The following is a 13,557-nucleotide window of genomic DNA, read 5'->3' as shown; positions in this document are numbered from 1 at the left end:
TGAACTGTTACAGAGAATGTGAGTGAAATAAACCTTCTCCTTCCCAAGTTGCCTTTGGTCATCACAGCAATAGTAACCATAACAAAGACAGGTAGTATGTTTTTATTGCTGTCTTTTAATATATTAGTGTATTGCATGCATACATGGGTACCACTTGCTTGCCTGGTGCCTATGGAGGTCAGACAGAGCATCAGATCCCTAGAGATTCAGCTAGTTTTGAGCTATAGAGTAAGCTGTAAAACTGATCCTGAGTTCTCTACAAGAGCAACAAATGCTCTAAACTGTTGAGTTGTCTTTCTAGCTGTGATTCCTAATATCTTAAGAAGAAATTCAAGCAAATTACTCTTATAAAATTGCAAAAAAACATATTTCTATTCTATTCATTGATGTACAGAACACATCAACATCGTATTCTGTGGACTGATTTATATGTTTAATCCCTACAATGATACTTATTCATAATTCACATAAAGAAGCTGCAATTAAAGCAAAAATGTCAGGGGTGGGGTTGGGGGAAAGTGGAGGAACTGGGTTTGGTATGTAAAGTGAGAAAAGATACTTTGTTTAAAAAATAGATTTAAAAAATTTAAAAAGCAAGAATGTCACTTGTTGACAAACAGCTATTTCTATTTTATATTTACAGTATCAATACAAATAAAGGAAAACTGTTTTTATTTCCAGCTTTGGGAATTAATTTAGGACCTATGTTGGGTAATTTGTTCTATAAGTGTTCTGATCATAGATGCTTTTGTCTCCCATGTTGTACCAAACTGATTTAAGATGACTTATAAAAGTGTATATGTGTATGTGTATGTGTGTGTCTGTGTGTCTGTGTGTGTGTGTTTGTGTGTGTGTCTGAGATGTGAGAATGTGTGGTGCTGGTGTTGCTGTTGCTACTAAATTAAATGTGTGGATGGAAGAAGAAAGAAAATATAAGTAAAATATAAATGGAAATAGGTCTAAAAATATCTGCATATAGACATTTCCTTGAGTCATGCTACAACACTGGTAAGTTTCTAGAATATATCCCCCCCAAACAAAACATACAACAGCGGGAAAAAAAATCAAATCCTGATCTGATATCTTCTTTTTGGCGTTCAAAAGGAAAAAGCACCAGTTATTCAGCAACACCATTATTAGGCCTTCATAAAAAGCATGCTGTGCAGTATAATTATCTTCATTCTCTATTATTAACATCTAAACAAAAATAGCTACATAACACTCTTATTATGTTCCTTAGTACTGGCAGTGTCAGTAATAGTTCATTAAAAGTAATTTGATAGGAAGTTGGCTTTATGAAATCAATCAGATACAAAGCATTACAATAAGTTTTAAAAATATCCAACCAGCAAGGACACCACAAGAACATGACCCACAGAACCAACTTAACAGGGCTCATAGGGACTCACAAAGAATGAAGCAACAACAGGAATCCTGCATGGGTCTAAACTAGGTCCTCTGCATATGTTATGACTGCATAGCTTGGTGCTCTTGTGGGACTCCTAACAGCAGGAGTGGGGACTATCTCTTACTCTTTTGCCTGCTCTCGGGACCCTTTTCCTCCTACTGTGTTGCCTTGTCCAGTCTTGATGAGGCTTTGTGCCTAGTCTTTTTGGGATTTGTTGTGCCGTGTTTGACTGATATCCCTAGGAGGCCTGCTCATTTTTTTAAAAGGGACTAGAGTAGGTGCAGATCTGAGGAAGAGGGGAGGTTTGGGGGAGTAGGGAGCACTGGGAGAAGTGAACATAGGGGAAACTGCAGTCAAGATGTATGTAAAGAATAAAAATTTAAATTAAAAAAATCTGACCAGGCTTTCATAGTTATTATTGGAATGGCTTTAGAAATGTTATATTATAAAATAGCTAAAGATATTGGAATAGTAGACACAACAGTAGACTTTAAAATATTATATTGTTTGATAAATAAATTCTAAGTAGATATTTTAACAGAAAATCCTGCAATATATTAACTATTAACTTAGACAAACCCTAGAGTATAATCATTTTTGTATTTAACCAATCCCAAAACTCAGGTGATATTTCTTTATGGTAATGCTGGCAAGACTGCATGTCATAGCATCAGACTTTGATAGATGTTTTATGCAAATACCAAAAGTGGCTCCACAATGGGGACTTGATCTGATCGATATGACCCTACCATCAATGTAATTATAAACTTCCCAGCCCTATAGGCTACAACTTAGATTAACACAAATTGGTATGCAGGTTGACACTTTGCCTAACCTCTAGAAATTTATAGTTATGGATAAAAGGGGCGCAAATATTTAAAAATATATCATTAAGTAGTTAGGTATAGGATTGCACATATGTTGATCTATTGTAAGGTTTAATACTAATGTTTACTTTCCTCATAAACTTCTGTTCAGGATAATAAACTGCCATGGAGGAATTTTAAAAGGCACAGTTTGCTACAGCAGGACAAACAAAGCATGCCATGGCAGCCAGAGCTGGGAAACTGAACCCCAGAAAATGGGGCGATGTAAGAATTACCAAGCTTGCCTATGACACTGCATGTGGACGGGTATATAGAGGGAAGGCTGAGGAATCTGAGCTGGAGACCTCCCTATCACCGCTACCACAAAGCTTCAAACATTCAAACACTTTCTGTGATGTTTCTATACTCCTGCAAAATCTGCATTTAGACTTTTGATTTTAGTTCCCCTGTGGGAGCTTGACTGACAAGGTGAACTGGCCGTGAACATGAAGGCAAGTGACCTGGGTTTTAGTCTGACTTGGAACAAAAATCTGAGTTAATATTCAAAATCACAGTAGTTCAAGCATCCTAGCCTTTTGCAGTATGATGTCATATGCTTTAATGTCTTAAGAATCGATAGTAATAAATAAATATTTACCTTAGTTGCTTTTTATGATCCATAAAAATTAATGATCAATATCTCACATATTCAGTGTATTAATTATATGTTTCATATGTTTCTTCATATGTTTCAAATGTACTGTTCTCCTGTTGACTCTGATATCAGATAATTTGACATAATTTCCAGCAAGTTAAGAGACTACAAGTTATTTTTTCTTAATTTTATCAATAGTTTTATTTCTAGGAAACAGGTATAAGAAGGAAGTTAAGAAACTTTTACATTTCATTTTTAACAATTCTCTACTAGTCAATATTTTTAAGCTACCATAAATTGAATTTTACATTAATTTGAAATAAAAGGTCCCTAAAAATATTACATGGATAAATTTCAATTAAGCATCAAATCTGAGAAATTCTTGTAGTTTTCAATACTTGCTTTCCAAGTTAGTTTTAGAATTTTCTATGCTCTGAATAAAGCTTAACCCTGGGATTGCCAGGTGGAACACAAACCACACTCTGTGCTCTAGGCACCATTTCCCAGGGTAGCAGAAAAACACATCACCAAAGATCCCCCAGACGATGTACAAACTCTGGTGCATTCTGAAACCTTATTTAAACTACCTTAGCAGTAGCATGTAATTGGAAAATTTTGGGCCCTATTTATCTTTATATGATTGTTCAAATGAAGTATGTTTACCTAAGAAATAAATGTCTTGCCACAAACAGTGACCTGTAACATTATGTGAACTAAAATTCCAAAGAGATTGAAAGATTTCTGAAATAGATCACTACACACTCAGTCATACTTCAAAGTATGAGCATTTTAGTAATAACACATTAATAGTCTCAAATTCTTATTAAAATAAGATAGTTTTTCCAAGTACATCAGTGCCCTGAGATTACAAGAGAAGTGTTCTAATCAGAAGAACTCAATAGTTATATTTAACCACATCCATGACTTTAATTTTTATCTACAACTCATAGCTACCGAATTTACAGCTGTGAATCAACTTCCCAAGTTCAGAGCTAGGTATCCCCCTGCTTCCTCTTTACCACAATGATTCCACCTCTATGTCATAGGTAGAGACTCCGAAACACCGATCTCAAGGATTTGTCTTTTTCTTTAATAAGTAAATCCGGATAATTAAGTAGGGAACGTGGCAACCTGAAGAATAAATGTGTTCTTTATTGATATGAGCCACCATTTGAAGCCAAGTCTGGTTGCATGTGCCTGTAATTCCAAATACTCAAAAGCTAGCTTGGAAAGCTTAATGATACCATTTCTCAAACCTTAAAAACTAAAATGAAGGCCAGGGAGATATCTCAGTGATCAAATTCTTGCTTAGAATGTTTGAGGCCCTAGATTCAATCTTGAGAACCACAAAAAGAGAGGAGAGGGAGGGAGGTGGAGAGAGAGAGAGAAAGAGAGAGAGAGAGAGAGACTCACCATATGAATAAGTAGATACCAATGGAATCTACTGTGGTGGCTAGAATCTTGATTTATATTTCATAACTAAAATACATATTAATTAGTTAATTGAAGATAAAGTATCCTTATTAGTTCATGCCTTAGAAAATATATGCTAATTTGGATAGAGCAGCATGGTAAAAAGAGCCTAGATATCTAATTCCCTCCTTCCCCTCACACAGCTGCTGGCCTCCAGACTTGTCTTACACTAAACATAATGAAATTTCTCACATACTCTATAGTTATTCTCACCCTGCTGTTCCTAGTTAAATCTGATACGACTGTGATTCACAGAGTGGATCACTTACAATATTTATCATTTTATGTCACATTTACGAGAAAAGAACCTCAGGATAGATGGTTAGTAACTTTCTGGAAGTTTCTGTAATTTCTGAAATACAAATAATAAATTTAGTAGTAACATTTCAAGACACTGAAGTTCCAATTAGAGTCTTCTCATTACAGCAGATGGTCAGAGGTAAGGGTTTTGAATATTAATCCCCCTTGCTCTTATCTTGCTTGGTCACGGTCTAACAGCTGTCAGGGCTTCAATCTGATAACCCCTTTCCTATAACTGCAGCCATGGGCCAACTTTCCCAACATTTCTCTCTAAGCCAGCATGCCCACTGCTGATTCTAGGGCATTTTACTGTCCTTTGTTTCATGCCCAGAATAGAGGCTATCATGGTAAATTTATCCTGTGCATTTGAGAAGAATTTGCACTCTGCCCGTTGTGAGTAGAGGGTTTGCTACAGGTCAGCAAGGTCAAACTGTTTTATGTTTTCAGGTTCTCTGTGTCTTACCTGAGTTTCTGTCCCTTTCCTCTGTCACATAGTGATAGGGAAGAGTTGACACATCCAGGAGGAACTCTGGACTTGCTTATTTCACCCTTCGGCACTGTGTGTTTTATTTATTTGAACCTCTGTTCTGTGATGGAGTAAACACATTTTGGACTGCTATCTTTTTGGCCAATTTAGCCTTTTGTCCCCAGTCATTTTCCTCATTCTAAAGTCTACTTTCTCTAAGTTTAATATATATTTACATACATCTTTGATTAGTGTTTGCTTGATATTTGGGTTTTTATCATATATTTAACTTTTCTATATTATTATATTTAGAGTGGGTTCCTTCTAGAAGGAAAATAGGTCTTCTTTCTCTTCTTTTACTTAATCCCACCTGAAAATTCTCTTTCAGTGTGTATTCATGTTTACATTTTAAAATTACATCCACTTTTTTTTTTTGCAGGGAAGGGCATACATGCTATGTGTATGAAAATCAGAGGACAACTCCCAGAAGTCAAATCTCTCCTTCCATCATGTGTGCTCTGGGGATCAAACTCAGGACACCATGCCTTTACCGGCTGAGTTCCCCTTCAGCCCAGTCTTTCAGTATTTAGACCAGTGGTTCTCAGCCTGTGGGTTGCAGCCACTTTAAAGGTCAAACAACCCTTTTACAAGGGTCACCTAAGATCATCCTGCATATCAGATATTTATATTATGATTCATAACAGTAGTAAAATTACAGTTATGAAGTGGCAACAAAGTTAATTTTATGGCTGGGGGTCACCACAACTTGAGGAACTCTATTAAAGGGTCACGGCACTAAGATGGTTGAGAACCACTGATCTCGGCTATGTACATTCAATGTGATGATTGAAGCATTAGACTCAGTTCGTTTTACTTTGAAATCCCTATACTCTTGTAAATTTTTCTTTAAACACTCACACATATTTTAAAGATCTTAAGAAAATAAACATAGGGCTCAGTCATTAAACGCTAGGTTCACAAGCAACATATATAAGAAAATAAAAATAATCTATTCTATATATTAAAAATAAAAATAATCTCCTGTTATAAGCCCTGTAACTTCAAGCTAATGGTTTCCATTCTTCACCTGGTAGATTAAGACATAGACTTTTTGGCTCTGAATAGCCTGGATGTGTCCCTTACTGTGCCCTTCATTAACTAGGTGACCCTGGGGAAGATGCTGGCTTCCCTGAGTCTACATTTCCCCGTCAACAAACTGAACCAATGCCATAACCCAATTCATAAGAATCTTCCAACATCAAATGGAAATTTTTATAGATGTCCTGGCACCTTTCTAATCAAATATTAAATACTCGATAATTATTAATTAATGTCTCTATTTCTTCCATAATACAAAATCAATTTTCTTTTCAAGTGGCCTCACATGTGCATGAGTGTTTATGAAAGGAGAAGAGAGGACCCTCCAAGTCTTGGTCCTAATCCATCCACAGCAATTCTTTTCTTGCACTGGAGATCAGCTTTAAGCAGAGAACAATTAAATTTGAAAAAGTAATCGTAGAAAAGCACTGATCTTCGGGTAAACACAGCGCTAGTCTCGGTAGTCATACAGCTACTTCCTGTTAGCTAAGGTGTGTATAGTTTAGTGCAAGGGTTAGAACTCTGAATTCCCAGAACCAGTGTTCAACAAGGTAAGAAGCACCTAACAACAGCTTGACTGTACTGCATATTTTGAATGACGGTTTTACAGAGTCGTGGATGTTTATTAAATTTATTGTTTTGGAATTTTCTTGATTAGAAATGTTGAGATGCAAAAATGAATAAATCTTTTAAAAGACAAGGAAAATTAACTCTGATTAGCCAAGGGAGGCCTTATGACTCCAAGCCTAATGGCATGACAGAGACAGCAGGGAGGGTGATAAAACACAGAGTTGAAGTTAGAACTTGCAATGTTAAACCTTCAGCTCCACTCCTCACTGTCTCAGAGACTGGAAAGGTTCAGCCCCACTAATCTCTAGTTTCCCTGTATGTACTGCCATCTAGTATGGAAATCAGCTGCTTCATGGGGTTGATAGAAGGCAACAAACGACAAAACATATGTTGGAGTCTTTATCTATAAGCGAGTGTTTTTATTCCTCCTGCATGTATCTTCTGCATTTTGTGACATGTGGCCTGACAAACTTTCAGTATTCAGTCTAACTAAAACAGATTTTCAGTTAACTAGAAGGAATAAGGTCAAGAGAGCTACCACATGGTAACTACATTTAATAACAACTTAACAACAATTTAATTATATACATGTAAATACTGAGGCTAGATTTTACCTGGTCTCACTAAAAAATAATAATCTACATGAAGTGCCATACATGCTCATTTGCCCAATTTAACTGTCTTATAATGTGTAGGTATTTCAAATCAACATGTATGCAACAAATGAATAATGTTAATTTTTAAGAGAGTCATCTATTTTTATTCACATTCTAATAGGATTAGTCATAACAATAGCCTGGGCTGTGTAGTTAGCCCACACTAATCTGTCTCTCCTCCTAAACTGTGCACAGCACAGGTGCACTGGGAGGTCAGATTCTATCTCTAGTACTGACTGACTCACCTGTTCCTGTAGCCATATGCAAATTATCTAACCTTGCTGCGCTCCATGCCCTTTGCAGAATGGAATTTCCATGCTTCCTGTTGCAGGAGCTAATTTCAAAGAACATTTATTGAATAACTGATTCATTCTTTCAAAGTATAACTTTCCTATTTCTTAATATGGTAAAACAGTAAAACTGGTCATAGAGAGCTCACATAGATGAACAGAAAGGCCCAATAAGGATGGGTCAGCATTATGATTAAAACATAGGTTTTGGAGACTCACAGACGTGTGTTCATTTTCAGTTTTTTCATTATTGCCAATTGAATAAAAATGGTATGTCTCTAAGCCTCTATTTCCCCATGTATAGAATGGGTACACTATAACCATAGGTTGTTTTAACGATTAAATACAAGTAATGTTTTAGAATGATAGTTGCTACACAGTATACTCAAATGATAGCAATTATTATTTTGTTGCGCTCTGACTCAGGGTTTAACTTTAGACAAAGCACAAAATTCCTCTGTGTTTACTTACTCAGATTCAAAATACCATATGCCATCTGACATCTTCAGATGAAACATTGCAAGGCAAAATTTAATGATGCTCCAGTGGTATTTTGGATTTCTCATAAACTAGTTTATCATCTTAGACTTACTATTTGAAAACCCTGAGAACTCACCCTCCCATGCAAGCCTTGTGTGTAGTTGGAGAGAGGTTGGGCTTGCAGGTCCTGACGCCATGTCTTAATGTTGCAGCCCACCTTCATTCTCAGCCTTCAGTTCTTCTTGATCCCTAGTCTACTGATCTCAGACCTGAGAAATTATTCCCTTCATTTCCTGCTCATTATCTTCAACCAAGTAGCTCAAAAAATATATGCTTGAATGAATTCTATCGTATTGTGTTTGTTGAGCTGAGGTTTCACTATATTGCCCAGGATGTCCGTGAACTTTTGAACCCAAACAATCCTACAGCCTCAGCTTTCTGAATGTCACCTCATCCAACCTGAGTAACTATTAATATAGTTCTTCTGAACCTTAACACTAATAGAGCCGTTAAACAGTCATGGAACCCATTTTTTTTTACATATTGTCTAGGAGAACTACTTCACAACAAGTGATGCTATAACACTATCAGACTTGGGTATAAAACTCAGTACTGTTCAAATTGTTCCCTCTTTAAAACAACTAATCCCATTTCAGAGGAAAAGACAAATACAGTGAATTATGATCAATGAACTCATTCGTAGAGACATTGATGTAATATAAATGCTATGCTCACAGTCACTGGTCACCGTTAAGACAGCAGGGAAATTAGGTCACATATTCATTTTATAGAAGATAAAATTTAGACACAAGTAAGATAGTTGATTCCTAAAAAGATGTGTGGAAATCCATACATAAAAGTAAAATTATCCTCCAGTCTCTCATTGTCAGCACACATATAGACAATTTCATGTTGGCTTTACAATACCATCTGTCTCTTGACCTGTGTATTCATAGTTTATCCATGTAGATATATGGGGGATTATTTTTCATTTTGGTAAGGCTCCCCAATGCCTAAAGGGCCCTTTGTTTACCACCTGTGACAGACACTCTATTCTAGGTAAAAGGGCCTACACTTCAGACTACAAGTGCAAGTGCTAGATTCCACAGGGAGCCTGGACCACTTGAACCACACCACCTTATCTTTTAAAAAGAGTGGTAACAATAATCACTTAGGAGAGCATTACTCAGTGGAATACATTTTACAAGATACACAATATGAATCCACACAGGACTTATCTCAATGAAAACTTAGCAAAACTTTTTCCATGAACTGGACTGATCTTAGCTGAAAGAGAAATGAGCGTATGTTAAACTCTTGTAGCACAGCCATGTTGCAACTCTGAACCTACCTGTCATCGAAAATTCCTTTCAATATCACTGCTGACTAATTTCCGGGTGTGGTGTGGTTGTATCATGAAGTTTTTCCTGTAAACAAACCTATTTTGCAGATGAAAATAAGACCTGTTTCCCTGTTTGACATAAACTATCCAAATATGGCAGCACCTTCCCTTAGTTTCTGTACCTTCTGAAATTATCCTCTCTTCCGTAATCACCACTGTGCTGCATAAATAAGTGCTCATCTCCTTTGAAGGGGAAGGTGAGCAGGGAGACAGCACCTCTCATTAAGATATAATTATTTTAATTTAAATAGAGCACAGAGTGACTTCTTTTGAATAACAACTGTTTCATTTATGCTTTGTTTTTCTTATCAGCCTCACATATTCCTTCCTTTACGTCTACACTACACTGTTGTTTTTTCAAACATGACAGAGTTAAGATTTCATTGAGGAAAATGTTTAACATGTAGTTCAACCACAGATTTATTAGGCTTTGTGATGTGGAGCTAAATAACTCTACTTTTGTTAAGTGCTTATTGATTCTAATGGGAGGGAGTACATGGGCCACTCTTTGAAAAGTAGTTTGTAATTGAAAATGAGCTGTCTATTTTGTTTCATTTGAATATTAATCATTTCACCTTCAGCTATTTAAAAAGCATAGGTTTTAGTTCCTTTAAGTTTGATCCACTTACTTTTAGTTTTCATTATCATCAGTTACTGGTAAATGATTTAACAAAATAAAAATACTTAAGAAATATCCTCTCTTCCCAGGCCTCCTCCTATAAGCTTACAATGAGGATTTCTTTGACTTTCTTTCACGTGTGTTTATAAAATCTAAGTGTTGACCTCTTCATTCTCAGAGAATAATATAGCATAACTATTTGAAGAAAATGAAGGGTAAGAGGAAAAATCTTCACCCAGTCTAAATTATTTTCTTCCCCTTAAATTTCTTAAACGGCGACTCTCATATAGGTGGGATAGGAAGAAGGTTCTCAGAATTTGGCTAACAATAAAGGTGAATGTAAATACAACTCTCCAGCTCTTTCTTCTATGCTCTAGAAATGAGGCAAAGTCCTCAAACAGAAATTATGAACACATATTTATTCCTATTTCTTCATAGCAATCCTGCTGAAAGTTTGTGTGCTAAGCCCAATCTCTTCCCATCTCAACCCATTCCCTTGCTGTCTCATCCAATATTAGCCCCCATTCTCACATAGTTTACTTCATCTGTCATTAAACCTTCAAATTGGGGAGATTTTTTGATTGTTAGTTGGTTTGGGATTTTTTGTTTGTTTACTTGAGAGGTAAACTCATCAATCCTGAAATAGGACTTTTGAAAATTAGCACATCTTCGGTTTTAAATTAGAGATAAATTATAGAAACAGAATTCACTATAATGGTTGCTTCATTGCAGCATCTCTACACATTTAGAATCAAATTCAGATTCAGTCAGACCTAACACAAGCAAGATCTGGAAGTATGGTGAACTGGATAGAGATTTTCTTGAAGTTACTATATTCTTTTTTTAAAAAAAGATTATCTATTATGTATACATACACCAGAAGAGGACATCAGATCTCATTACAGATGGCTGTAAGCCACTATGTAGGTGCTGGGAATTGAACCCAGAACCTCTGGAAGAGCAGCCAGTGCTTTAAACCTCTGAGCCATCTCTCCAGCCCTATATTCTATAGCAATTTTCTTATAGTCAATGAAGTACTATATTCTATAATAACGCTCTTACAGTGATTGAGAGAAAGAAGAAAAGGTACAAAAAGCATCATGGGTTACTAAAATGCTTGTAAAAGGAAGACATCACTATATTTGCAAGATCTGCAGCTCTTAGTTGCCTCTTTGAGATACTAGAGGAATATTCAACTTCTCATGAAATACACATAGAATTTCTACCAGTGACAAAATCAGGCTTTTTCCTTATGCATCAAAGGCACAGATTCCACTGAAATTTTTATATCTTCTTCTCAAAGTGTTAAAGATACTTACTCATCAAGCATAAATCAAAAGAGATTTATAAATATGTTTGAGAAAATAAATTTTAATACTAAATTAAGAATGTTTTAAATCCATATTAGTAAACTAAAATTTTGTTACTATTTAGGTTCTAACATTGAAATAAAACAATAGAGAAGTTTGCTGTGGTAAGGTATACTGCAGTTGGATGTGTGTATGGTGCTGAGTATTGAGCCCAGAGTCTTTTATCAGTCAGATAAATGCTCTACCCCTGAACTACCACATCTCTCATTAGGCTGATTTTTAGATCTAGTTATGATAATTTAGCGATTCAAAGAAGTCATCTTAAGTTGCTTCTTATTCTTTCAAAATATTTTATACTTTTCAATTTTAGACAACTTAGGGAAGTAAACAACTTTAACCAACATGATCTAATTTTACATTCTTGTACATACTTTATGAAATAAGTATATACTCTCATAATTCATACCAATACAGCCTAAATTAAAAAAAATTCTTCCCCCCAAACAAGCAAACTAAACATAGCAGTACATCATTGTCTCCTTGACATTTTGGAAAACTCTTCTGAGCATGAACAAACAGAGAGAGGGAACACTCCTAAGGGAAAGACAAGAACCTATTTGGCATAATGTCATGTAAAAACTATACAAAATATCGTCGTCTGGAGACTCACAAGTCCTTGCGTGCCTCAGACCACTGCAGACTACAAGTTGCTGGGTAGAAAGGAGCCAGGAACTCACCGATACATCGCTGACTAGCAAGATCTGAGGCCTGGGGTGGCTGGTCCGCGACTAAGCTTATGCCTCCGCTGGGCTCATCCCTGGCTTTGTAGGCTAAAGTGAGGTGAAGAAAGAAGTCACTGATGATCCATAGAGAACCAGTCTGACGAGTCTTGGTTAGTGCGGAGACTTTGTGTGACTAGCGCGACAAAGACTGTTTATAGAGAGCAACAACAAGAATAATCCACAAGCACTTTCGAGGAGTAAGAACTTCAAAGCTACTATCTTGAGCTACTTTTAAAATAGCAACATAACAGGGTTTTTAGGCTGTTCCGTTATTTAAATGTATAAAAAGGCAAGATTAGGTGTTACCCTTCTCAGCCTCCTCAAGCTTCCAGGTTCAATTAAGTTGGGAGAACTGCCCAACAAGGACTAACACCGGTGCTTTTAAAAAACTAAGCTGACACATTTTCTACTCAGTCAAGCATATAAATGAAATTTTCCCTTTGGAATTAACTATAAGCCAGGTTTTGGAAACACAACAGAGATTAGAAAAACATTCACATGTTAAAACTACGTGTCATTGTTGCTCTAGAAAAGTCAGGTCATTTACAAATGTTAATCCCCACTTCTATTTTATTCGAATCTGGCACACTGCCTAACTCACTATTTTATTTAGGTGTCGATGTGCTCTTGTAAACAAAATGTAAGTATCTCTATGTTTGTTTGAGACATCATCTTCAAATAGCTTTCTCTGATGCCCATGAAGTGGGTTAGCCTTTCCCCTCCGTGCTCTCGTGGTGTTCAAACTCTTGCCTAATGTAAAGGAATTCTTTATTTGTATCTCACTCTACGAGTTACGAAATTTTAACAGAAAGAAATCTCTTGTTGCACACATAGACTCTTAAATTTATATATGGGAAGGAAAGGACACTACTTGATTGTACTACTTGACCCCAGAGCTCAGATGAGCGGGGCAAGAAGCCGGGATTCCTGATGAGGGATGAGATTAAAGCCACTATGGCAGTATTACAAAGAACCTCCATCCTGGCAAGTTGTCCTTGTGTCTTCCAAGGTGTGGTTTGTTTTTTTTTGTTTTTTTTTTGTTTTGTGTGTGTGTGTGTGTGTGTGTATGTGTTTTGTTTTGTTTTTGTTGTTGTTTTTTTTTTCGCATCTCTCCCATTTGGGTCCAAGGAACACTGACGAAAAGGAGGTAGAATGAGTGTAAGAGCCAGGAGGCAGGGTGGATGACACCAAGGAAACAGCCTTTTAAGTACAGTAAGACCAAAACACACGTGAACTCACAGA

The 13,557-nt window shown here is 36.3% G+C and overlaps 1 protein-coding gene across 1 annotated transcript in view; it reads right to left on the bottom strand.

Moving 5' to 3' along the window:
- Nucleotides 1–12,354, bottom strand: part of LOC125408209 (transmembrane protease serine 11E) — a 45,659-nt gene extending 33,305 nt beyond the window's left edge. Inside the window, exon 1 of the mRNA XM_085691701.2 lies at nt 12,271–12,354. Within this exon, the coding sequence (XP_085547827.1) occupies nt 12,271–12,278 (8 nt within the window). The 5' untranslated portion in view covers nt 12,279–12,354. The remainder of the gene's footprint in view (nt 1–12,270) is intronic.
- Nucleotides 12,355–13,557: the final 1,203 nt, after the last annotated feature.

Source organism: Myodes glareolus, chromosome 8 (assembly GCF_982192425.1).
Source record: "Myodes glareolus chromosome 8, mMyoGla1.1, whole genome shotgun sequence".
Lineage (NCBI taxonomy): Eukaryota > Metazoa > Chordata > Mammalia > Rodentia > Cricetidae > Myodes > Myodes glareolus.
The sequence above is the reverse complement of the archived record's forward strand: the minus strand, read 5'-3'. Positions and strand labels throughout refer to the sequence as shown.